Source organism: Nerophis lumbriciformis, linkage group LG35 (genome assembly GCF_033978685.3).
Source record: "Nerophis lumbriciformis linkage group LG35, RoL_Nlum_v2.1, whole genome shotgun sequence".
In the NCBI taxonomy this organism is placed as follows: domain Eukaryota; kingdom Metazoa; phylum Chordata; class Actinopteri; order Syngnathiformes; family Syngnathidae; genus Nerophis; species Nerophis lumbriciformis.
Genome location: NC_084582.2, coordinates 26,028,463 through 26,055,254, shown reverse-complemented (window position 1 = coordinate 26,055,254; position 26,792 = coordinate 26,028,463). Strand labels below are relative to the sequence as shown.

The 26,792-nt window shown below is 40.4% G+C and overlaps 1 protein-coding gene across 2 annotated transcripts in view; it reads right to left on the bottom strand.

Moving 5' to 3' along the window:
* The window catches only part of LOC133575429 (protein phosphatase 3 catalytic subunit alpha-like), a 144,095-nt gene extending 126,125 nt beyond the window's left edge, over window positions 1–17,970 (bottom strand). Inside the window, exon 1 of one of the 2 annotated variants that reach the window (XM_061928160.2) lies at window positions 17,714–17,970. In XM_061928160.2, coding sequence (XP_061784144.1) covers window positions 17,714–17,738 — 25 coding nt within the window. In that variant the 5' untranslated portion in view covers window positions 17,739–17,970. The remainder of the gene's footprint in view (window positions 1–17,713) is intronic. The other variant, XM_061928159.2, reaches the window with a different exon arrangement.
* Between the last annotated feature and the right edge of the window lie 8,822 nt (window positions 17,971–26,792).

Genomic DNA, 26,792 nt, shown 5'->3' with positions numbered 1-26,792 from the left:
AACTACTTTTATTACCTATTGGTACCTGATTTTGTGTACTTGGGATCTGCATAAGCTCCAAGTTTTAGAAAGCAAAACATAGAGGCATAGCAGAAAAATTCATAAAACTATCTTGCCTTCTTTCATACTTTCTCCAAAAAAGCCGTTTGGAATTTGCCCAATTTGTGACGTTTTTCCCATGGGTGACGTTAGTGGATATCTCCATATATGGTAAAGTTTAACCTGGAGAGCTTTGCACGAGACCGCCATTACAGTCTGACTGTGTAGTCAATAATTTCCTTCTTTTTCTCTATCCTCATGTGGGTCATACTGGCTCGTACATGCACATGCATCCTCCGCTGTTGTCATTTATAATACAAAGTAGTAGTAGTTCTAAATTATATCTGTAAGTAGACTCGATATGGAAGCGCTAAAAACTATAACATGGCTGACGGTGACAAGACAAGGTCAAAGTGAAGGCACGTAAATAAGACTGGACTTTAGCCACTAGCGAACTAGCCATGTTTTACAGCACCTCTTCCTGAGGGCATTTCAGTGTTATAACTTCACCTTTATCATTGGTTTTTAAGCCAAAATGTGTTCGTTCTCCCTTTTCTGTCTACACACTGTGTCTGTTTGTAAGTACTCTGTGATTGTGCACTGCGGAACATGCTCGTCTGCTCGTAAAACCAGCAATGACACGACCTGACGACGACATGGGCGCGGGGGGTGGTGGCGGACCGGTACTTTTCAGAGGCGGTATAGTACCGAATATGATTCATTAGTATCGCGGTACTATACTAATACCGGTATACCGTACAACCCTATACAAGATAATAAGAAACTAGGTTAGATATTGTGGTGATTATGTTAAACTAATAGAACTCTCCATATATACAAACCCTGTTTCCATATGAGTTGGGAAATTGTGTTAGATGTAAATATAAACGGAATACAATGATTTGCAAATCATTTTCAACCCATATTCAATTGAATATGCTACAAAGACAACATATTTGATGTTCAAACTGATAAACATTTTTTTTGTGCAAATAATCATTAACTTTAGAATTTGATGCCAGCAACACGTGACAAAAAAGTTGGGAAAGGTGGCAATAAATACTGATAAAGTTGAGGAATGCTCATCAAACACTTATTTGGAACATCCCACAGGTGTGCAGGCTAATTGGGAACAGGTGGGTGCCATGATTGGGTATAAAAACAGCTTCCCAAAAAATGCTCAGTCTTTCACAAGAAAGGATGGGGCGAGGTACACTCCTTTGTCCACAACTGCGTGAGCAAATAGTCAAACAGTTTAAGAACAACGTTTCTCAAAGTGCAATTGCAAGAAATTTAGGGATTTCAACATCTACGCTCCATAATATCATCAAAAGGTTCAGAGAATCTGGAGAAATCACTAAACGTAAGCGGCATGGCCGGAAACCAACATTGAATGACCGTGACCTTCGATCCCTCACACGGCACTGTATAAAAAACCGACATCAATCTCTAAAGGATATCACCACATGGGCTCAGGAACACTTCAGAAAACCACTGTCACTAAATACAGTTTGTCGCTACATCTGTAAGTGCAAGTTAAAGCTCTACTATGCAAAGCGAAAGCCATTTATCAACAACATCCAGAAACGCCGCCGGCTTCTCTGGGCCCGAGATCATCTAAGATGGACTCGTGCAAAGTGGAAAAGTGTTCTGTGGTCTGACGAGTCCACATTTCATATTGTTTTTGGAAATATATTCGTGTCATCTGGACCAAAGGGGAAGCGAACCATCCAGACTGTGATCGACGCAAAGTTCAAAAGCCAGCATCTGTGATGGTATGGGGGTGCATTAGTGCCCAAGGCATGGGTAACTTACACATCTGTGAAGTTAATTATTATTTGCAAAAAAAAAAAAAAAAAGTTTGTGAGTTTGAACATCAAATATGTTGTCTTTGTAGTGCATTCAATTGAATATGGGTTGAAAAGGATTTGCAAATCATTGTATTCCGTTTATATTTACATCTAACACAATTTCCCAACTCATATGGAAACATGGTTTGTACATGGGAAAAATTACAGTTGATACCTGTGATCGGTGAGTACCCGGTATTAGTATCGGCTGATCTTATTCATGGGTGATTCGTATCGGATGCGGCAGCATAAAACCCTGATGGGAGCATCCCTTGTAAACACACACATGCATACAGTATGCTAAACAATGCAATGCTACTAAAACAATGCTGAGCAGTAATTTAAATGGTAAAATCATGTGGAAAATGTATCATATTTTTTTAGAGTATTGTCCTTGTTTAAGCCTGCAGTTTTCCCTTCAAACAATAGAAGGCCTAGCGACAAGTAGTTCAGCAAATAGAATTCCAGTGATTAGAGCAATTTTGTCAATCTACATTGCTACATTTCCTAAATAGTTACATTTGGTAATAGTAAATGTTTTGTAATAAAAAAATAAAAAAAGCACAACAGGCATCAAGAGAGCAACGTTTTGAATTGTTCATTAAAAAAAAACTACTATTACTATCCATCAAGCATCCAGTGAGGATGTAACTAACAACATCTGCTACTCAGCCAGCAGTCACATTACAATGACTGTGTGGGACATATAAAGGGAACACAGCTATGACTCACACTTTTAGCTACGGTTGTGCTTACAAACCAAAATGTGCACTGTAACAAAGGTCTGTTGGAGGGCATTACAGTGAGACGTAGCTTGCTACTATTTTCCCCACATACTCGTACAATCCTGTGCTCCCTCATCGGTTTCATTGCCTACTCTTCCACTTTTTGTTATCTCTCTTACAGGCATTGCATCAACAGACTGTACCTATTTTTAATGTGACGCTTTGTTTGCGTTCCGTTTTCTGTTTACACTGATAAGAAAGGGCTAAAATACAGATGGCCTCCCATATTTTTCAAGCTACAATCATAAAATGGCACAATTGAGCGATGCTATTATTTGATAAAGCTCGCTCGGGTTTAGTTTCATCAAGCAATGGCCACATTTTATGATACCATCAGCAATATTATAAGACGTTTTTAGATTCATTTGGATCCCTGACTGATGCCAAACACAATGCATGGGCAGTATTAGCGAAAGTGGTGTTGACTACTTTGGAGTTTATTTGCATCTCTAGGAAAAAAAATGTTTTCCCACCATTGCCGCCTTACTCCTTGAATATATGGAGTTATATTTGGAGATGAGGGACGTAACAATAAACAGTACTAATGATAGACCGCAGTAAAACTGCTGACGGTTAGTATTACCATTTTAAATTAAGCCCCACTTAAGAACGGTCAGTTTTGGTTGATTTTAGCAGCACCAGTGGACCAACGCAGACCACATTTCCTATGAGGACCAGCGCATTGCGTTGTAAATCGTCGGAAACTACTGTCCACAATGATTCAGTATGACTGATCTTTCCACAGTAGGAACCAACATATTTTACTCAAACTTTTCAGGTTGAAAAGTTACTTAGTTCTACTTTAAATGAAAACTATTTTAAAAGCGTGATTGATAACTGCGCTTTGATAAACTAATGGACGGGTGATACTGCTCATTTCCTGAAGAAGCAAGCAAGTACGTCAACTTTTACAACTGTGCCATCAGCAGTGTCCTCACTTACGGATTTTTAGTGTGGTTTGCTAGCTGCACTAAAGCGAACCAACAGGCCCTCCAGCGAGTGGTTAAAGCGGCGGGGAAAATTACATGGACGATACTCCCAGAGATGAGTGCCATGTACACAACTTGCTGCCTTAAGCGAGTACACAACATCCTGAAGGACAGACACCACCCAGCACATGGCCTCTTCAACCTGCTACCCTCTGGAAGGAGGTATAGATCGATTCGCGCCAGGACCACCAGAATGTCTCACAGTCTGTATCCCCAGGCTGTGAGACTGCTAAATGAACAGCCCCGGACCATCTTATTACCTCACTCTTCACCACCTCAATAATTGTGCTCTGGACATTGCCTTGCTGCAACATCAACGTAACACCCATCAGACATCTGACTGTTCCCACCTCCACGTCCCTCTTATCGCGATCTTCCTGACAATGCTAAAATGTAAACTATTGTCAACCTGCACATCAATGCAGTTTCTATGCCGCTGGACAAAGCTCAAACAAAATCTCGTTGTTCATGTATGACTTAAGTGTTATTATGACAATGACAATAAAGGAATTGATTGATTGATTGTACGCTAAAGGCTGGCTAGCTAGTTTAAATGCTACAATAACAAGCGGCATTAACGTCTTTCCGCATTAAAAAAACGTCACACCAATCGAAACTTGTATAATCACATCTGAGTAAGTAAGCCAAAACTTGGTTAAAAGATTTCATTGTGTGTATAAGTACTAGTGATGTGCGGATCGATACTAACATATTGATACCGCCGATACTAGATAGTTATGCTGTAATATGAATTCTTAAATTAAAATATCGATACTTTTGACACTTCAGTTATTTGAGATCATGTGTATCATTAACAGGAACACAGTGTAAAAAAAGTAACTCAACCTGTGAATGAAGAAATGTGTCAGATGCTTTTGTTGAGTGGTGTATACATGTTCAGTATTTTTTACGTTAATGTGTTCATGTAACTGAATTGTCAATCACTTTTTATTCGAATAGTTTTAACGCTTTTATTATTTTACGTACCGTATTTTTCGGAGTATAAGTCGCACCGGAGTATAAGTCGCACCTGTCAAAAATGCATAATAAAGAAGGAAAACAACATATATAAGTCGCACTGGAGTATAAGTCGCATTTTTTGGGGAAATTTATTTGATAAAACCCAACACCAAGAATAGATATTTGAAAGGCAAATTAAAATAAATAAAGAATAGTGAATAACAGGCTGAATAAGTGTACGTTATATGAGGCATAAATAACCAACTGGTATGTTAACGTAACATATTATGGTAAGAGTCATTCAAATAACTATAACATATAGAACATGCTATACGTTTACCAAACAATCTGTCACTCCTAATTGCTAAATCCCATGAAATCTTATACGTCTAGTCTCTTATGTGAATGAGCTAAATAATAATATTTGATATTTTACGGTAATGTGTTAATAATTTCACACATAAGTCGCTCCTGAGTATAATTCGCACCCCCGGCCAAGCTATGAAAAAAACTGCGACTTATAGTCCGAAAAATACGGTAGTTCCTTTTTTAATGATTTGAAACACCATTTTTGTGTACTTTGTATGATTTTGCCCTTCTGTTGTATTAATTTGGCTATATTGTTATCCATGCCACTACCTCAATATGCTACAGAGATTGAAATAAATAAGTAACTCTCGTCCTGCATTTTTTATGCTATGATATGTTGTTATTTGAAATACACAACTTTTTTAGTTTATATAGTTTATATATAGTCCGATACCAATACCAAGCTAAGCACATGTATTAACTGTACATTTTCCAATGTATTTATGCTGAGTGCTATTGACAGTTTAACATTATCAACACAATATTTAAACTAGTTCCTTATTCTCTTTTGATAATATACAATTGTTTGATCAAAACAAAGTCAATAGTACACAGTAACTACACAAAAGTAAAAACTACTATCTACTACTCATTTAAGTCATTTACCACCCTAAATTGCACTCGGTATCGGATCGGAAAGAAAATGAGTTGTACAAGTACAGTACTTTTCAAACAAATTCAACAATACCGTGATAATAATGATAACCATGACAGGAAATGTTCACAGTGTTAGATCTCTATCCTTCAGTTTCTAAATTCTTACACCTGGCCCCATTTTCAGAAAAAAGCTACAACCATTACTGAGCAGCAATTTCCTAAAGTTGTGCCGTGAGAAAATTCAAAAGCTTTCCAGGAAAATCCAGTGAAGTTCTCTTACCAGACCGACCATTCATAAATTTGAGTGGCAGAAAAATAAAACCGGGGATGACCTAAAACCACCAACCTCACAACACTGCACTTCCACATCGCACAGAACGAGATCGCCACACCTTAAACATACATCTAAATCTGAAAATTCTTAAAAGATGCTAATTAAATTCATGCTGAGCTTTTCAAAGAAAACATTGTCGCCAATAAATATGCAATAATATAGAATGCATTTATTTGTTTGAACTATAGTACAGTCCTCTGCAGTATCAATAAAATATTCGGCTATGAAAACTCGTGGAGGGTTTCCATCATAAGCGCTTTAGAAAGGTGTAAGATCATTTTCATGGCCTTGGCCCTCTTGTGCTTTCCTGCTCCAGCAAGAGTCCTCTGTGGCCTTGTCACACACTCCCTCTCTCTCGCCTCGCCCCCACACTTTCTGTCCATTCCTGCGGGTATGCTTTGTCCTTTGGCTCCATCTCCGTGCACTTCTATCTGACAAACAGCACTAAAATCCATAACGTAGGCAACAGTCTGAGCGACACAGTGCTGTCTGTGTGACTGATGCCATCGTCCCCCTTCAGCCCAAACACATTAAATCATTCTCTCCAGGTGTGATGAATTGCAGTGTGGTTCGCTCTGTTTGTGTGTGTCTGTGTGTGTGTGTGTGTTTGTGTGTGTGTGTGTGCGTGTGTGTGTGTGTGTGTGTTATTACGACTAATGCATGAGGGTATAAGCTGCACAATTGCACTAGTGTGGAGGCAGCTGAGCTTTGGTGGCCTGGATGTTTACAACGCGGGGGGAGCCGTGATGTAAAAGCATATATGTATTTATAAACAAACATCCATCACTCCAACGCCGGATGCTAGGAGTCTATCCCGGTGGGGTAGATTCTGTACTGACTGCCAGTCAGTCACAAGACTGACACAGGGACAGTTTCGGCTACTTTATTTTGGTTCCTTTTCCAACTTTCATCACTGTATTTACTAGGAATTATCTGATCAGAGTTGTATGCCGCCGATTCCGATACCAATGTGATATAGTCCGATACCAAGCTAATCACATATTAGCTTGGTATCGTATAGTATGGTATAGTCCAACATATTTATTAGGGGTGTGGGAAAAAATCAATTCGAATTCGAATCGCGATTCTCACGTTGTGCGATTCAGAATCGATTCTAATTTTTAAAAAATCGTTGTTTTTTTGTTTTTTTTGTTTTTTGTAATTTTTATTTTTTATTTTTTTATTAATCAATCCAACAAAACAATACACAGCAATACCATAACAATGCAATCCAATTCCAAAACCAAACCCGACCCAGCAACACTCAGAACTGCAATAAACAGAGCAATTGAGAGGAGACACAAACACGACACAGAACAAACCAAAAGTAGTGAAACAAAAATGAATATTATCAACAACAGTATCAATATTAAAGCTGCAAGCAGCATTGGTCGGGCCCGCGTATTTGGCAGGTGCTAGTCCTAAGTGTCCCAATACTTTTGTCAAGTTTTAGTCCCAAGTGCCCAAATACTTTTGTCCAGTGTAAGTGTCCCAATACTTGTGTCCAGTGGTAGTCCTAAGTGTCCCAATATTTTAGTCTACTTTTAGTGCGAAGTGTCCCAATACTTTTGTCAAGTTTTAGTCCCAAGTGGCCCAAAACTTTTGTCAAGTTGTAGTCCTATGTGTCCCAATACTTTTGTCCAGTTTTAGTACCAAGTGGCCCAATACTTATGTCAAGTTGTAGTCCTAAGAGTCCCAATACTTTTGTCAAGTGTAAGTGTCCCAATACTTTTGTCCAGTTTTCGTCCTAAGTGTCCCAATACTTTAGTCAATTTTTGGTCGTAAGTGTCCCGAAACTTTTGTCCAGTTTTAGTCCTAAGTGTCCCAATACTTTTGTCCAGTGTAAGTGTCCCAATACTTTTGTCAAGTGGTAGTCCCAAGTGTCTCAATACTTTTGTCCAGTTTTAGTCCCAAGTGTCCCAATACTTTTGTCAAGTTGTAGTCCTAAGTGTCCCAATACTTTTGTCCAGTGTAGGTGTCCCAATACTTTTGTCCAGGGGTAGTCCTAAGTGTCACAATACTTTTGTCAAGTTTAGGCGTACGTGTCCCAATACTTTTATCCAGTGTAAGTGTCCCAATACTTTTGTCCAGTGGTAGTCCTAAGTGTCCCAATACTTTTGTCAAGTTGTAGTCCTAAGTGTCCCAATACTTTTGTCCAGTGTAAGTGTCCCAAAACTTTTGTCCAGTGGTAGTCCTAAGTGTCCCAATACTTGTGTCTACTTTTAGTCCGAAGTGTCCCAATACTTTAGTTCAGTGGTAGTCCTAAGTGTCCCAATACTTTTGTCAAGTTGTAGTCCTAAGTGTCCCAATACTTTTGTCCAGTGTAAGTGTCCCAATACTTTTGTCCAGTGTAAGTGTCCCAATACTTTTGTCCAGTTTTCGTCATAAGAGTCCCAATACTTTTGTCCAGTGGTAGTCACAAGTGTCCCAATACTTTTGTCAAGTTGTAGTCCCAAGTGTCCCAATACTTTTGTCCAGTTTGCGTCCTAAGTGTCCCAATACTTTTGTCCAGTGGTAGTCAAAAGTGTCCCAATACTTTTGTCTACTTTTAGTCCGAAGTGTCCCAATACTTTTGTCAAGTGTAAGTGTCCCAATACTTTTGTCCAGTGGTAGTCATAAGTGTCCCAAAACTTTTGTCTACTTTTAGTCCGAATTGTCCCAAGACTTTTGTGTAGTGTACCTACCTTGTCTGCATTGTGTGGGCACGCTGGTGCTTCCTGCTTTTAAGCAGCCATCTTAAAAAAACAGCAGCGCAGCAGCATCAGTGCAGCGGGTCTTTAAAGGGTCATAAAATCAAAACCGGAGCAGGTATTAAAACTCTGTTCTATAGTTTTATACACAAGGGTTCAATCTCTCTCCTGTGTTAGTTTGAAGCCGAAACGACAAACGCGCTCAGAGGAGATAGTTTTTGAAGGAAGGTGACCGGTTTTTACACAAAAATTGTTTTGAAGGGGGAATAGCAAACTTCCTGTTGATTTTCGCTGGGGGTTGTCAATTTATCAAATGTAGGTGTAAGTTAGACCTACATAGAGGTTTTTGTTTCATGTCTCTCCGACTTTCCCAGTGGGAGTTACAGGCAGTTTTGTCATTTTCTTCTTCCGAGGAGCAGTTTTTTCTCCGTTTTATTCAAAAATTGCTCTAGAGCGCAATTTTTAAATTTGGGGTTAGGTTTTTTTATTAGATCACAATTTTTGCCAGTCCTGATGTGTGCGTTCAGTTTGGTGAGTTTCGAAGCATGTTAAGGGGGTCAAATTACAGCTCAAAGAGGCAAAAGTGACTGTTTTTAGTACTTTTTTGTCTTGAAGGGGGAATTGCCAACTTCCTGTTGATTTTAGCACGAGGATATACAATTATGAAAACTAGGTGTAAGTCAGACCTACATAGAGGTTTTTGTTTCATGTCTCTCCGACCTTCCTAGTGGGAGTTACAGGCAGTCTAGTTTTTTTTTTCCCTAGGGGGCGCTAGAGCGCAATTTTGAATTTTGTGGTTCGTTTTTTTTTTTAAAAAGGCAATTTTCGCAGGTCCTGATGTGTGGGTCAAATATGGTGCGTTTTGAAGCATGTTAAGTGGGTCAAATTACAGTTTAATGTGGCGGCGGAAGAATAAAGAATAAAGAATAAAACCTTACAAATTCAATAGGTCCTTGTGAGGGGCGTGGCCTGCGGACCTGCAGCGAGGCCGGACGTGTCGGGACCGGCTTCGAGATTAGCAACAGGTGAGTGGATGACACAGCTGAGTGTGTTTGTCTGATCACCTGTCGCTCTGTTAAAAGCAGCAGTCGGGAAGAAGAGAGGAGGTGGAGCACGAGCGAGAGCGAGACAGACGAACAAAAAGACATTTGCTGAAAAGCACGAAAAAGACTGAAAATAAAACCTTGTTCGAAACCCTGAACACTGCTGTCATGTCCGTGGTTGGTGGTCAGAAGAACCCGGTGAAACCAGACTTCCACAGTCCTTATGTCCCATTGCATAAGGACTCCCTTTGGGAGTCCTTATGCAATGGGCCATGCGGGCCCTAATTAGTTACAATTTCAACATAGCAGTGATTAAAAATCCCTCACTGACATTATCATTGGACATTTATACAAATAAAAACAAATGAACAATAGTGTCACAGTGGCTTACACTTGCATCGCATCTCATAAGCTTGACAACACACTCTGTCCAATATTTTCACAAAGATAAAATAAGTCATATTTTTGGTTCATTTAATAGTTAAAACAAATGTACATTATTGCAATCAGTTGATAAAACATTGTCCTTTACAATTATAAAAGCTTTTTACTCTGCTTGCATGTCAGCAGACTGGGGTAGATCCTGCTGAAATCCTACGTATTGAATGAATAGAGAATCGTTTTGAATCGAGAAAAAAATCGTTTTTGAATCGAGAATCGTGTTGAATTAAAAAAAAATAAAAATTGATTTTGAATCGAATCGTGACCCCAAGAATCGATATTGAATCGAATCGTGGGACACCCAAAGATTCACAGCCTTAATATATATGCTGAGTGCTATTGACAGTTTAACATTATCAACACAATATTTAAACTGGTTCCTTATTCTCTTTTGATTACATACAATTGTTTGATAAAAACGAAAGTCAATAGTACACAGTAACTATCCATCCAGCCATCCATTTTCCTACCGCTTGTTCCGTTCGGAATTGCTGGGGTTGCTGGAGCTGCGTTTGGGGCGGAAGGCGATGTACACCCTGGCCAACAGAGATAGACAGACAACATTCACACACTAGGGCCAATTTAGTGTTGCCAATCAACCTATCCCCAGGTGCATGTCTTTGGAGGTGGGAGGAAGCCGGAGTACCCGGAGGGAACCCACGCAGTCACGGGGAGAACATGCAAACTCCACACAGAAAGATCCGGAGCCCAGGATCGAACCCAGGACCTTTGTATTGTGAGGCAGACGCAGTAACCCCTCTTACACCATGCTGCCCAGTTGTGTGACGTTCCTCTGCATTACAAATATAATGCTACAGTTAGTGTTACAGTTTCGAAGTGAAATTAGCGTAAAATCGTGATTGATTACCGCACTTTGATAAACTCACGGCGATAGTGCTTATTTCCTGGGGGAGCGTCTAGCACAGTAGCTAGCTTAAATGCTAACATGAATACTAGAGACAATAACATAATTCCTAGTTAAAAACAATATAGCCCAATCTAAACGTGTATAAACACTTTGCTGTCTATGCAACTGAGATTGTATTGTGTACATTGAACCTACAGGCTGTGCGCTGTAGTGATGAATACGAAGGTCCATACACAGACATGTCTGCAACAGGAAGTGAACCCACGTGACGTCGCATAAACCGGTGCCACCGTGCTGCCCACGCAGTAACTAAACAAAAGTAAAAACTACTATATATACTTTAAACCATTTTCGCCCTCAAGTCCTCCTGTGTCAAAGGAATAATTCCCTGAGTTTGTAAACATGAACAAAAACAACCCAAAACATTTTTTGTGAAAATAGGAATATGGACCTAATCACGCTAGTATACTACCGATACTACCTTTGGTGTCTGGTTCTTTGGAATATACAAAATAAGACTAATACTGAATGGAGAAGTTTGGCCCCCGGTTCTTAGCTTTCTGGAAATGTGGCCCCCAAAACTATTTCGATGAATGTCCCTGGTATAGCACTTTAGCTTTTATAAAAAGACATACTTTTGTAGAGGCTGGAACCAATTATTCATATTTACATTGGGTCTTATGGAGGAATTTGCTTCAATATACAAACGTTTCTGTTTACCAACCCTGTTCAAGAACCAATGGAATTGATCAATCTTGGTTCCACTGATGTTGCTTTTTGATGTAGTACCGCCTGAGGGTTCGAAGGTCAAGGCCTTGCCATTTACGTGCAGCACGGTGGTACCGGGGTTAGTGCGTGTGCCTCACAATACGAAGGTCCTGGGTTCAATCCTGGGCTCGGAAACTTCCCGTGACTGCGTGGGTTGTTCTGGGTACTCCGGCTTCCTCCCACCTCCAAAGACATGCACCTGGGCACAGGTTGATTGGCAACACTCAATTGGCCCTAGTGTGTGAATGTGAGTGTGAATGCTGTCTGCCTATCTGTGTTAGCCCTGTGATGAGGTGGCGACTTGTCCAGGTACCCCGCCTTCCGCCCGAATGCAGCTGAGATAGGCTCCAGCCTCGAAAGGGACAAGCGGTAGAAAATGGGGTTCCACTGTACTCATTTAAGTGTATAGTTGTGACAAAGCCATGAACCTGGAGCACTATTTTCTCATCCCTTTTAACCCTTCGGGCCGCAGTGCTTCTACTTAGCTCCACATAAGTACAACATGCAACGGTTTTAATATCCTCATCGCTATTACAGCCAATTCTTTTTTTCTTATTTCGGCCCCCTACCATGGACCTTTTTTCCCACTGACTAACATGTGGGAGGGAAAAAAGCCTGATAGAGCACACACACAAAACACAGGATAAATGTTAACTCCACACACAATTCCGAACCTAGAATCTTTTTGGCTGTGAGGCAACACCGCCCATCCACCGTGCTGCCTCAGGGAGAAACTAATTGTGTGAATGCTCCAAAGCATTCACACATATGGTTTTCTACACCAAAATTCATCTATTTATTCAACTTATTATTATTATTCTTCTCTAGATTTTGGCACGCTCTACCTGCCACATTTTTCATCCGATTTCACACCGTTCCAACTTCAAACTGTTCAGCCTATTCAGGAATCGCCGACTTTCCCTTGACAAAGTCCAAAAACTCCCAGATTTCCCAGAATTCCAGGTTTTCCGGGACATTTTTCCCATTCAAAATGAAGTGACCATTTTTCAAAGTTTCATAATTTCCACATTTTTCAACCAATTCAAACCATTCCACCTTCAACACATTCCACCATTCTGGAAATTCCAACTGTCATTTTTCCAAGTTCAAAAAAATTCCAGCATTTTCCAGAATTCCTGCTTTTCCACCCTTATTTTTGGCGACGACTCCTTCCACATTTTTCAACGCATTTAAACCGTTCCTCCGTCAAAACATTCCTCTTAATCGGGACAAAAAAGGAAGTTGTTTTTTGAACTGGAAAAATTCCCGGTTTTCCCCAAATTCCTGGAATTCCGTAATACCATTTCTCAATTCAACATGTTACTACTTCAACAATTTTTGACTGATTTGAAAAATTTCAACACCAACCATTTCAACTCATTCAGACCCAGGCATCCATCCATTTACTACCGCTTGTCCCTTTCAGGGTCGCGGGGAGTGCTGGAGCCTATCTCAGCTACATTTGGGCGGTAGCAGCCAACCACCGCTAGGAGTAGTGCACGTACACGCCGCCCGCGCACGACAAGACCACCCCCCCTCCTCCGGAAAATAGGGTATTGCCTCAAGTGAGGATTGTAAAAGAATAGGGAGGGGGGACACACACATTAATTTCCACATTTTTCAACCAATTCAAACTATTCAACCTTCAACACATTCCACCATTCTGGAAATTCAAACTATCATTTTTCCAAGTTAAAAAAAATTCCAGGATTTTCCAGAATTCCTGCTTTTCCAAAGCCCTATTTCCACCCTTATTTTTGCCGACCACTCCTTCCACATTTTTCAACCGTTGCTGCATCAAAACATTCCTCTTAATCGGGACAAAAAACAAAATTGTTTTTTGAACTGGAAAAATTCCGGTTTTCCCGGAATTCCGTAATACCATTTCTCAATTCAACATGTTACTACTTAAACATTTCTCGACCAATTTGAGAAATTTCAATACACCAACCATTTCAACTCATTCAGCCCATTCCAGTTTTTTTTTTTACCATTTTCAAAAAAAAATCCCGCTTTTCCAGAAATTCACAAATTTGGGGGAAATTCCCATTGAAATCAATGGGACATTCTTCAAAGTTCCACAATTCCCACATTTTTCATCAGATTCAAACCGTTCCAACTTCAACATATTCAGCCTGTTCAGGAATGACGTGCTCTACTTCAACAATTCTAAAAGATATTCCCAGATTTCCCATAATTCCTTTTTTTCTTTTTGCATTTTCCCAATTCCACTCCTCCTGGACATTCAAACTAACACTTTCCCAAGTTCCAAACCAAATGACGGTTTTCCTGGAAATTCAAACTCTTCAACATTCAAACCATTCCAACATTCAAACCATTTCAGTGTTTAAACGATTTCAACATTTCAACCATTTCTACATACATCCTACATTCCATTAGCATCTCAGTTGAGCGTCAGCTCTTCAACATTCAAACCATTCCAACATTCAAACTATTCTTACATTCATACTACCTTATTTTCCGCACTATAAGGCGCACCTAAAAACCTCCAATTTTCTCAAAAGCTGACAGTGCGCCTTACAATCCGGTGCGCCTTACATATGGACCAATATTGAGCCACAACAAACCTAAACTTAATTTTCATAAAGTTTAGGTCTCGCAACTACGGTAAACACTGTTTTTTACGTGTTTATTGAATCAGGGAAAAGTTGCCCTCCACTATGTGATATAAATGTTGCACTACATGTTATACCTTGCTGTTGTTAAAAGATAAACAAAACACCACGTCACTGACTTTACCTCGGGAAAAATAATAAAACAGCTGTTTATTCATTTTGGGAGTGAACAGAGTTGTCAGAACGCTGGTTTGTAATCTATTAATAAAGTTTGACTGACCTATCTGACTGTGTTGTTGACATTCCCTTTAGTGCAGATCCATCTAATGGATGCATAGGTGCGCCTTATAGTCACCACCTCATCATAGGGCCAACACAGATAGACAGACAACATTCACACTCACATTCACACACTAGGGCCAATTTAGTGTTGCCAATCAAACTATCCCCAGGTGCTTGTCTTTGGAGGTGGGAGGAAGCCGGAGTACCCGGAAGGAACCCACGCAGTCACGGGGAGAACATGCAAACTCCACACAGAAAGACCCTGAGCCCGAGATTGAACTCAGGACCTTCGTTTTTTTTATTTTTATTAAATCAACATAAGAAACACAAGATACATTTACAATTAGTGCACCAACCCAAAAAACCTCCCTCCCTCATTCACACTCATTCACACAAAAAGGTTGTTTCTTTCTGTTATTAATATTTCTGGTTCCTACATTATACATCAATATAGATCAGTGGTTCTTAACCTGGGTTCGATCGAACCCTAGGGGTTCGGTGAGTTGGGCTCAGGGGTTCGGCGGAGGTCAAGACACACCCGACTCATCGTGTAAATAAAAACTTCTCCCTATCAGAGTATTACGGATATGGCAACAGCAGAAGTCAGACTGATTTGCAGGTGTGTAATTTGTTGTGAGTTTATGCACTGTGTTGGTTTTGTTCTTTGAACAAGGTGATGTTCATGCACGGTTCATTTTGTGCACCAGTAAAAAAAACATGGTAACACTTTAGTATGGGGAACATATTCACCATTAATTAGTTGCTTATTAACATGCAAATTAGTAACATATTGGCTCTTAACTAATCATGATTAAGTACTTATTAATGCCTTATTCAGCATGGCCTTATTATAACCCTAACCCTCTAACCCTGGCCTTAATCCTCTAACCCTAACCCTAACCAAATAACTCTAAATTAAGTCTTTGTTACTTAGAATATGTTCCCCTAGTGTCCAAAAAACTCTAAATTAAGTCTTTGTTACTTAGAATAGTGATTTTCAACCACTGTGCCACGGCCGTGAGATACAGTCTGGTGTGCCGTGGGAGATTATCTAATGTCACCTATTTGGGGTAAAAAAAATTTTTTTGCAAACCAGCAATTATAGTCTGCAAATGATGTGTTGTTGCTGAGTGTCGGTGCTGTCTAGAGCTTGGCAGAGTTACCCTGTAATACTCTTTCATATCAGTAGGTGGCAGCAGGTAGCTAATTGCTTTGTAGATGTCGGAAACAGCGGGAGGCAGCGTGCAGGTAAAAAGGTTTCTAATGCTTAAACCAAAAATAAACAAAAGGTGAATGCCCCTAAGAAAAGGCATTGAAGCTTAGGGAAGGCTATGCAGAACGAGACTAAAACGGAACTGGCTACAAAGCAGGGGCGCCGCCAGTGTCATTATTTTTTCTGTATTATAATTTCATCATCATTAGGGGCCTCTCTGGGCCCCCCTCCATCATGGGCCCCTAGAATCCGTCTCCTTTACCCCTCCTTTTCGGCGCCCCTGCAACAAACTAAACAAAAACAGAATGCTGGACGACAGCAAAGACTTACGGTGGAGCAAAGATGGCGTCCGCAATGTACATCCGAACATGACATGACAATCAACAATGTCCCCACAAAGAGGGATAAAAACAACTGAAATATCCTTGATTGCTAAAACAAAGTAGATGCGGGAAATATCGCTCAAAGGAAGACATGAAACTGCTACAGGAAAATACCAAAAATAGAGAAAAAGCCACCAAAATTGGAGCGCAAGACAAGAACTAAAACACTACACACAGGAAAACAGCAAAAAACTCCAAATAAGTCAGGGCGTGATGTGACAGGTGGTTGCAGTACACCTACTTTGAGACAAGAGCTATATTGATGCATGCTTGGTTATGCTTTAAAGTCATATCCAACAATTGCGACAATGACTTTTTTCTGTCAACTGAGTTTCGTTGTTTAATGATTTCTGCTGGTGGTGTGCCTCCGGATTTTGTCAACACAAAAAATGTGCCTTGGCTCAAAAAAGGTTGAAAATCACTGACTTACAATATGTTCCCCATACTAAAGTGTTACCAAAAACATATAACTTTGTCTTGAATTTGAAAAAACCCCAACATTTTATTGTTCACTAAAGAAGGGTTCGATGAATGCACACATGAAAGTGGTGGGGTTCGGGACCTCCAACCAGGTTAAGAACCACTGATACACAGCCACAAAAAAAGGTTGGGGACCACTGATCTATAGTGCACAGTGTAGTTTTGTGCTTGCACACCCACTACATAGCTAGACGTGCAAAACATGCACCCCACACCCCAACTTCCATGTGAGCACGACTCACGCACGGAATACCGGGGCATGCCCGAGCGACGCGTCCAGCTGTCACCTCGGCTTCTTCCGGCAGAGAGACCTTGTGACATTATTACCAGGGAGAGAGAGAGAGAGAGAGAGAGAGAGAGAGAGAGAGAGAGAGAGACGTGACGTGAGGAGGGGCGCGGGGGGGTTGTCATGTTGTGGCCACATAAAAGAGGACAAAGTGTGCAAAGCCCACCCCTCCTACATGCCTGGCCATGAAATGTTCCATCAATCCAATGATGCAATAACATCATTAGCGCGGCACGAATCACCATCGCCATCATGGCAGCCCTGCATGCATGCATCCCCTCACTCCATTTTGTCTCTCATTTGACCGTCAGTGGAGGTGGGGGGGAAGCCAAGGAGGAGTCTTCAACATGGACGAGGCCTTTGAGGACCTACAAAAGTGGGCGGCCATCAAGCCAAATGTGACGCCAAAGTTTTCACTTTAAAAAAAACCCCGATCGATTAGCAGCCGCAGCCGTGGTCCACATCTAGAGGTCCCCAATGAAAAGCGCGCACATGCGTCGTGTAAACGTCAACATCGGAAGTGAAAGGCACGATAAAGCGTCAAAACCAAAACCAAAACCAAAAAATAAAAAAAATCCCCCCCTTCTCGTGGCAGCATCCTTGAACCCCCCGCACCCCTCCTCCCATCACCGCAGCATCAGCACCGCTGTCAGCACACACACACACACACACACACACACACACACACACACACACACACACACACACACACACACACACACACGCACGCACACGCAAAAAGGAGCATGTTTTTTTTTACCTTTATGTCTGCCTTTCGCCGTCATCGTCACACTGCTCCGTGTTTCATCCCAACAAGATGCCCATCTCTCTCTCTCTCTCTCTCTCTCTCTCTCTCTCTCTCTCTCTCTCTCTCTCTCTCTCTCTACGCTCGGTTGGTGACTCTGGTTTTTTTTTGTTTTTTTTAATTCAGTAGCAGCCAACCACCGCTAGGAGTAGTGCGCGTACACGCCGCCCGCGCACGACAAGACCACCGCTCCCTCCTCCGGAAAATAGGGTATTGCCTCAAGTGAGGATTGTAAAAAGAATAGGGAGGGGGGGGGGACACATTAGGGGGAGTGGAGGGTGCAGCCCACTCACACGTTGCGAGGGTCACGTGGTCTTTTATTGCAGGAGCCACGTCACAACGTGCACACATGTTCGTCATTTCATCAATGGGGACAAGGCGTCGATAACACGCATCGCTCCACCAAAGCGTCCCCCGTGTACTCGGCTGGGGGAAGCCTGCGCTGCTGCGGGGACTTTGGGGGCTCTGGAGGCGGCATGCTCGGAACAGAGTGGTGGTACATGGGAGGTTATAATAAGACTAAAAGACGCCTCCGCATGCAAGGATGTGCAGCTGGCTGCTTGGCAACACCCCGGAATTGCGAGAGAGAAGGAACTCCCACGCACGGTCACAATTACGCACGCGCAGTCAAGCTTTTACTGCCACCTTGTGGAGGCTGACAATTAAGAGTACAGTGCAGGGTCTTCCCCGCAGAGTAACTGTATGGTCATGTGATCTGTAGACTTGTCTTTGGAATATCAAATACATGGTAACGCCCCGAATGCAGCTGGGATAGGCTCCAGCAGCCCCCCGTTGCCCCAAAAGGGACAAGCAGTAGAAACATGGATGGATGGATGAATACAATGGTGTGTTGGAGAATGAAAATATCCAGTGCATTTAAAAACTAAATGGATTCACGCAAAATACATTATTTTATTCCATACATTCAGAGAAAACACGTACATTGTGTATATATATATATATATATATACAAACCCTGTTTCCATATGAGTTGAGAAATTGTGTTAGATGTAAATATAAACGGAATACAATGATTTGCAAATCCCTTTCAACACATATTCAATTGAATGCACTACAAAGACAAGATATTTGATGTTCAAACTCCATCCATCCATCCATTTTCTACCACTTATTCCCTTTTGGGGTCGCGGGGGGCGCTGGAGCCTATCTCAGCTACAATCGGGCGGAAGGCGGTGTACACCCTGGACATGTCGCCACCTCATCGCAGGGCCAACACAGATAGACAGACAACATTCACAATCACATTCACACACTAGGGCCAATTTTAGACTCATAAACTTTTTTTTTTTTTTTGCAAATAATAATTAACTTAGAATTTCATGGCTGCAACACATGCCAAAGTAGTAGGGAAAGGGCATGTCCACCACTGTGTTACATGGCCTTTCCTTTTAACAACACTCCGTAAACGTTTGGGAACTGAGGAGACATATTTTTTAAGTTTCTCAGGTGGAATTCTTTCCCATTCTTGCTTGATGTACAGCTTAAGTTGTTCAACAGTCCGGGGTCTCCGTTGTGGTATTTTAGGCTTCATAATGCGCCACACATTTTCAATGGGAGACAGGTCTGGACTACAGGCAGGCCAGTCTAGTACCCGCACTCTTTTACTATGAAGCCACGTTGATGTAACACGTGGCTTGGCATTGTCTTGCTGAAATAAGCAGGGGCGTCCGTGGTAACGTTGCTTGGATGGCAACATATGTTGCTCCAAAACCTGTATGTACCTTTAAGCATTAATGGCACCTTCACAGATGTGTAAGTTACCCATGCCTTGGGCACTAATATACCCCCATACCATCACACATGCTGGCTTTTCAATTTTGCGCCTATAACAATCCGGATGGTTCTTTTCCTCTTTGGTCCGGAGGACACGACGTCCACAGTTTCCAAAAACTATTTGAAATGTGGACTCATGTAACACAGTGGTGAAAATGCCCCTGTGCCAACTTTTTTGCAATGTGTTGCTGCCATTAAATTCTAAGTTATTGATTATTTGAAAAAAAAAATTAAGTTTCTCAGTTCAAACATGAAATATCTTGTCTTTGCAGTCTATTCAATTGAATATAAGTTGAAAAGGATTGGCAAATCATTGTATTCAGTTTGTATTTACACAACGTGCCAACTTCACTGGTTTTGGGTTTTGTACAACAACATGAAGCACTTTGTAGAACAATTCAACAAACCCCTCAAAGTGATCGCTGTCACAGTTACGTGGGTTGATGATAATAAAGTAATATATATTGATCTGGAAGGATATGAACTAAATTACATCAACAGAACCAACAAAAACAGAGGAGGGGGGTGGATGGTAGCTGTGTACAAATTGAAGAACCTGAACTACAAAGTGGTAAAAAAAAACATGTCATTTGCTATAGATAATATCTTATAATGTATAACCATTGAAATATGTCATGAAAAAAGCAAAAACATATTCATCAGTTGTAAATATAGATCACTTAAGTCAAGTATTGAAACATTTGAAGACTGGATCAAGGCAAATTGTATGGACAGCTGTCAAAAAGTAATTTTCTTATATGGTGACTTTACTATTGACCTATTGAACCCTAATAAGCAAAAGTCTGTTGATGACTTTATTGATACGATGTATAGCATCAGTTTAAATTCTAAAATGACAAAACCAAGCAGAATCACAGGACACTGTGCCACGCTTATTGATAGTATTTTTACCAATGATTTTTATAATAATATTACAAATGGTCGACTTATAACCGACATTGGGGATCATCTGCCCAGCTCTATACTCTCGGCCGGGTCCTTGAGAGTGCATGGGAGTTTGCCCGACCAGTCTCCATGTGCTTGAGGACTTGGAGAAGGCATTTCACTGTGTCCCTCGGGAAGTCCTGTTGAGAGTGCTCAGAGAGTATGGGGTATCAGACCGTCTGATTGTGGCGGTCCGCTCCCTGTATGATCGGTGTCAGAGCTTAGTCAGGACCTGTTTCGAGTGAGTGTTGGACTCCGCCAGGGCTGCACTTTGTCACCAATTCTGTTCATAACTTTTATGGACAGAATTTCTATGCGCAGTCAGGGCGTTGAGGGGATCCAGTTTGGTGGCTGCAAGATTATATCTTCATATGGCCACGATCTTCAGCTCTCACTGGATCGGTTCGCAGCAGATTGTGAAGAGAATGGGAGTCCATGGTTCTCTTACGGAAAAGGGTGGAGTGCCATCTCCGGGTTGGGGAGGAGATATTGCCCCAAGTGGAGGAGTTCAAATACCTGTGTGAGGGAAGAGTGGATCGTGAGATCGACAGCTGCAACATTTTACGTTGACGGTGACGAAATAAAAAACATGTTTTATTGTAAGTTTATGTGCTGGGGTATGTTTAGAACTATATGTAGACATATTATTTTGGTTTATTTAATCAGGAAAACTAATGTCAGAAGGACCAGAATGCATGCTTCCTGGGCACAACCGCACACATCTTGGTAGCAAACATGGCGCCTGTTGTTTAGTAGTCCCTACTCTCTTTATACACGGTTCTTGTTTTCACAGAGTCTGTGTTTTGTTTGAGAAGGTGTCTTGACATGTTTGATGAAAAGAATAAAGATAAATAATAGATAAAAGATAAAAATAATTATAAAGACTTTCTGCCTACTGTCTGCCTTCTGCCTGTCTTTCCCTTGTGTTGAGCTTTTACCCCATCTTACTAAAGCAGTTACAGTAACAATCCACATTTTATGTTATCAATGCAGTAAACTGCATCCAAACACGGAAAATAAGCTCCTTTTTGCAAGCGGCAAAGCACGCCAGCCCGCATTCGCTCCAGTGACCTCGTCTCACAGTGTTCAAAGATAAAATAGTATTTTCTTGTCAAGAGAACGACTTGTCAAGGTTTTGGACATCGGATACACCCTTTTTTTTGGTGCATTTCAATCAAAGCTTACTTATATAGCCTTTATTTACAAATGTCTCACCCTGGTGCAATGGATGCTGAGTGGATACGGTTAATAACGTGAGAGCCCAGTTCATGGTGAGGCCAGCAGGGGATCTTCTTGTATGTAGATAAGTCAGCAACGCAGAGACGTTCCCAATTGATTTAAGGAGGAGTGGAAACTGATCCGTGGCCACCTAAAAACCTCTCCACGTAGGAGAAGGGGGCAGCAGAGCAGAAAAGAAAGACGGCAGATCAGCTGGCCTAAAAAGGGGTCTATTTAAATTTGTCTAAATTAATTTTAAGTTTTAAGATGGGACTTAAATGCTTCTACTGAGGTAGCATCTCTAACTGTTACCGGTAGGGCATTCCAGAGTACTGGAGCCCAAAGAGAAAACGCTTCATAGCCTGCAGACTTTTTTTGGGCTGTGGGAATCACTAATAAGCCGGAGTTCTTAGAACGCAGATTTCTGGCCGGGACATACGGTACAATACAATCAGCAAGATAAGATGGAGCTGGACCGTTTAGTATTTTATACGTAAGTAGTAAAACCTTAAAGTTGCATCTTAAGTGCACAGGAAGCCAGTGCAGGTGAGCCAGTATAGGCCTAATATGATCAAACTTTCTTGTTCTTGTCAAAAGTCTAGCAGCCGCGTTTTGTACCAACTGTAATTTTTAATGCTAGACATAGGGAGACCCGTAAATAATACGTTACAGTAATCGAGACGAAACATAGCAAACGCATGAATGATAATCTCAGTGTTCGTGGTGGACAAAATGCGACACATTTTAGTGATATTACGGAGATGAAAGAAGGCTATTTTAGTAACACTCTTAATGTGTGACTCAAACGAGAAAGTTGGGTAGAAGATTTTTTACCGAGTCACTTTGTATAATTATTTTGTTGTCAAATGCTAAGCTGGTATTATTAAATAAGTGCCGGTGTTTAGCAGGACCGATAATCAACATTTCTGTTTTCTTAGCGTTAAGATGCAAAAAGTTAGCGGACATCCATTGTTTAATTTCATTAAAACACGCCTCCAGATGACTAAAATCCAGTTTATTGGTCAGCTTTAGGGTCATGTAGATTTGGGGTTTTCAAATGGTACTTCAACACGTAAACAGTACAGTATGTACTTTATTATCATATATGTAACTCTCTTATGAGTATAAAGGGTACTTCAACACGTACACAGTACAGTATATACTTCATTATCATACATGTAACTCTTAATAGTTATAAAGGGTACTTCAACTCATAAACAGTACAATATGTTCTTCATTATCAAATATGTAACTCTCTTGAATAAATAGATCCTAACACTTGATTATTAGTTATTATGTGCGTGAACAAAGAGCAGTTATTATGTAGCTTCTAAACAAGAAAGATGTTTTAGCACATCAACATTGGATCAATAACAGTCTTTTACAATCTCATTTATACCATAGAAAAATGGCTAAGTCTGTCATTTACCGGACAAGGTAAAGATTTAAATCATCAGCATATCCTTATGATAACCACAAATAAGTGTTTGTCTTACATTTACAGTTGTAATCAGTTGTGGACAGACAAAGCCCAAAAGTGGTATGCGCTCTCACGAGGCGGAGGGAATACTTTTTTGGCTTGGAATCAGTTTTTGACGCAATACCAATAGCAGCAAATAATATATTTGATTTACAGTTGTGAAGATGTCACGATCGATGACTCGCCGGCTGATGACATCATAGGAATAAAAATGAAATGTGTTCTCTTCAATTTGTCCCAGGTGTACACATATATCATGTGGAATGTGGAACATGTGAAAGCCAGACATTTTGGTTTTGGCGCTGACTTCTTGATCTCGCAAGGAAAACCACCTGATTGGCTGTCGTTCATAACTAACCTCAACTCCACTTTCAATGTCAATATTAGAGCGCTGTGATTAGATATATTCCGAACTCGTCCCACCATCAACAAGACAAAATTAAATATGATTGGATTATGTGTCTGTCAACATTTTTGTCTCGTATTTATACTTAAACTAACATGTCAGTTAATTGTGTGTGTGTATGGTTTCTTCTCTTCTTCTATTTTTCTGCATGAAAAGTGCTATATAAGGAAAGTTTGATTTGATTTGATGATGATTTGATAGCCTAATTGGACTCTAGACCACCACCCAAAACTTGGAAGTGCTTCTAGGTCACGTGATTGCAACCCAGCAATAGAAAATCTACAAGCTGTACACGGACTACTACACGAACCATGTTTCATTTCTATGACTTGTCTTAAGAATACACTGTTTACACTGTTATAACAACGGTTGTTGAAATGTAGAGTGTACTCGCATGAATAGCTATTGCGCCGATGGTAGACAAAATAATAAAAGTAATAAAATGATGAAATAACTGTTAAACAACTGTATCTATCACCTTGCATGGATCCACAAAATGTAATTTATTATGTGTAATTCATGAGGGAAAATACATAACGTGATATTTTTGATGAGTTCTGACATGACTCTGGATAAACAGAAATAGGCTATCTTTTAAACATTGGACTATGCATTGAGTAAATATACTTAGACATGTTTATGGCTCCTTAACTAGACAAATATGTATGTACGAGATATGTGCAGTGGTACCTCAACTTTAGAGTGAGTTGAGTTATGAGCTGCCTCTTAGCAAATTGTAATACTTGCGTTACAAGCATCACCGCCATTAGCTGTCGTAGCAAATGTCACAGTAAACCTCGTAAAATCTGTCCAAAACATCTGGTTTTATTCGCTAACATTAGCTTATAGATAGACATAACTTTGTTTTCCAAACCACTGGAACAGAGAAAGTGAGTATGAAGGACAGTGCTGACAAGAAGAAGCAGATGATAACCATTGAATTAAAACAAGAAATCATCCAAAATGGGCAGCATGATTCTAATGCCAGCCAAGAAAGGTAAAACAATATCTAAACGAGGAACATTAATCCATGAAGATATGAAAAAGCTGCTGATGGTTTGTTAGACGGAGAAGCAACTGAAAGGAGATAGATGCCAGCCACTTTCCAAGGTACATGCTTTTGATTGATTGATTGAAACTTTTATTAGTAGATTACACAGTACAGTACATATTCTGTACAATTGACCACTAAATGGTAACACCCGAATACGTTTTTCAACTTGTTTAAGTCGGGGTCCACTTAAATTGATTCATGGTCCAGATATATACTATCATCATAATACAGTCATCACACAAGATAATCATCAGAGTATGTACATTGAATTATTTACATTATTTACAATCCGGGGTGTGGGATGTGGAGGGGGGGCGGGGGGTTCGTTGATATCAACACTTCAATCATCAACAATTGCATCATCAGAGAAATGGACATTGGAACAGTGTAGGACTGACATGGTAGGATATGTACAGCAAGTTGTGGACATAGAGAGAGAGAGATCAGAAAGCATAAGAATAAGTATCTACATTTGATTATTTACATTTGATTATTTACAATCCGGGGAGGTGGGATGTGGAAGGGAGGGTGCCTGGAGGTGTTCTTTTAGTGCGGTTTTGAAGGAGGATAGAGATGCCCTTTCTTTTACACCTGTTGGGAGTGCATTCCATATTGATGTGGCATAGAAAGAGAATAAGTTAAGACCTTTGTTAGATCGGAATCTGGGTTTAACGTGGTTAGTGGAGCTCCCCCTGATGTTGTGGTTATGGCGGTCATTTACGTTAAGGAAGTAGTTTGACATGTACTTTGGTATCAGGGAGGTGTAGCGGATTTTATAGACTAGGCTCAGTGCAAGTTGTTTTACTCTGTCCTCCACCCTGAGCCAGCCCACTTTGGAGAAGTGGGTAGGAGTGAGGTGTGATCTGGGGTGGAGGTCTAGAAGTAGTCTGACTGTACATTATTATTACATTACTCTATAAAACTAATGTAGTTATTTGTGGTGCATTCTATTGTATTGTTTTAATACAATATTTCTTATCTATAAGTTATTTGTTTTTAAAGGCATTTTACATGTTAAAATTGTGTTGTTTTTGGGGGGAGGCCTAACACCAATTTTGATTTAATTTATTTCAAAGGGAGACATTGATTTGAGATACAAGTGTTTGGAGTTAAGAGCTCCTTCACAAACCCAATTAAGATTGCAAATGGGTGTACCATGAATTGATTTACGTGGACCCCGACTTAAACCAGTTGAAAAACGTATTCGGGTGTTACCATTTAGTGGTCAATTGTATGGAATATGTACTGTACTGTGCAGCTTACTAATAAAAGTTTCAATCATACAATCAATACTACTGTACTTGTGTTATGTACAATATATAATGTTATGCACGTTATGTGCTTTATTAATCCTGTAGTAGAACTTAGGGATGAGCTACTTTGACTATGTAATATATACAGGGTATCAGTCAAAATGATAATAATCGAGAACTCACTAAATCTTATGAAAGGTCAACCTTTACAATTGCGCAATTTAATAAACGATGTTAGACCCTCAAAGGCTACCGTTGTCAGGCCCGAGGACTGGTGGTCATACAGGCTAACACTCGCTAGCACAAGACATCAACCCTCGCGTTTGAGCAATCCCAAAAAGGGTCTATCTACGTCCGCAGACGTGCCCACTTTCATGTCACTTCCTATGTACTATTGCATGAATGTCAAAATAAACCAATAGACACTATTTTCTGTATTTTTTACCTTATACAGTGTTCGTAGCGGAAGACATTTTGGCTCTTTTGGACATCTGGAGCTGTCTATCCGCAATTGATACTGCTGCTCGTAGGAGCCAAAATGATGTACTCAATGCGCATGTCGTCGGGGGGGCTTGAGAGTAGTGCCATACGGTTTCCGGTGTCAGATATTGGCCTTCAAAATAAAATAAATTAATAGAAACTTGCATTACATTTTGCACAGATAACAAAAGGCGGATAACCAACGTTTTTTCCAGTATATGTAGATTTTGTTTGTGACAGAATCGTTTGTAAATGTTTTTACTGTAATTGGACTGTTAAACAACTTATTTTGTTGTATACTTAAGCCACTACGGGGAAAATAATTGATAATGTTCCGTTATCAAGTGATATAAAATCCATCATCACACATATTTCACATGTATCCGAATAATAATGTATATTGT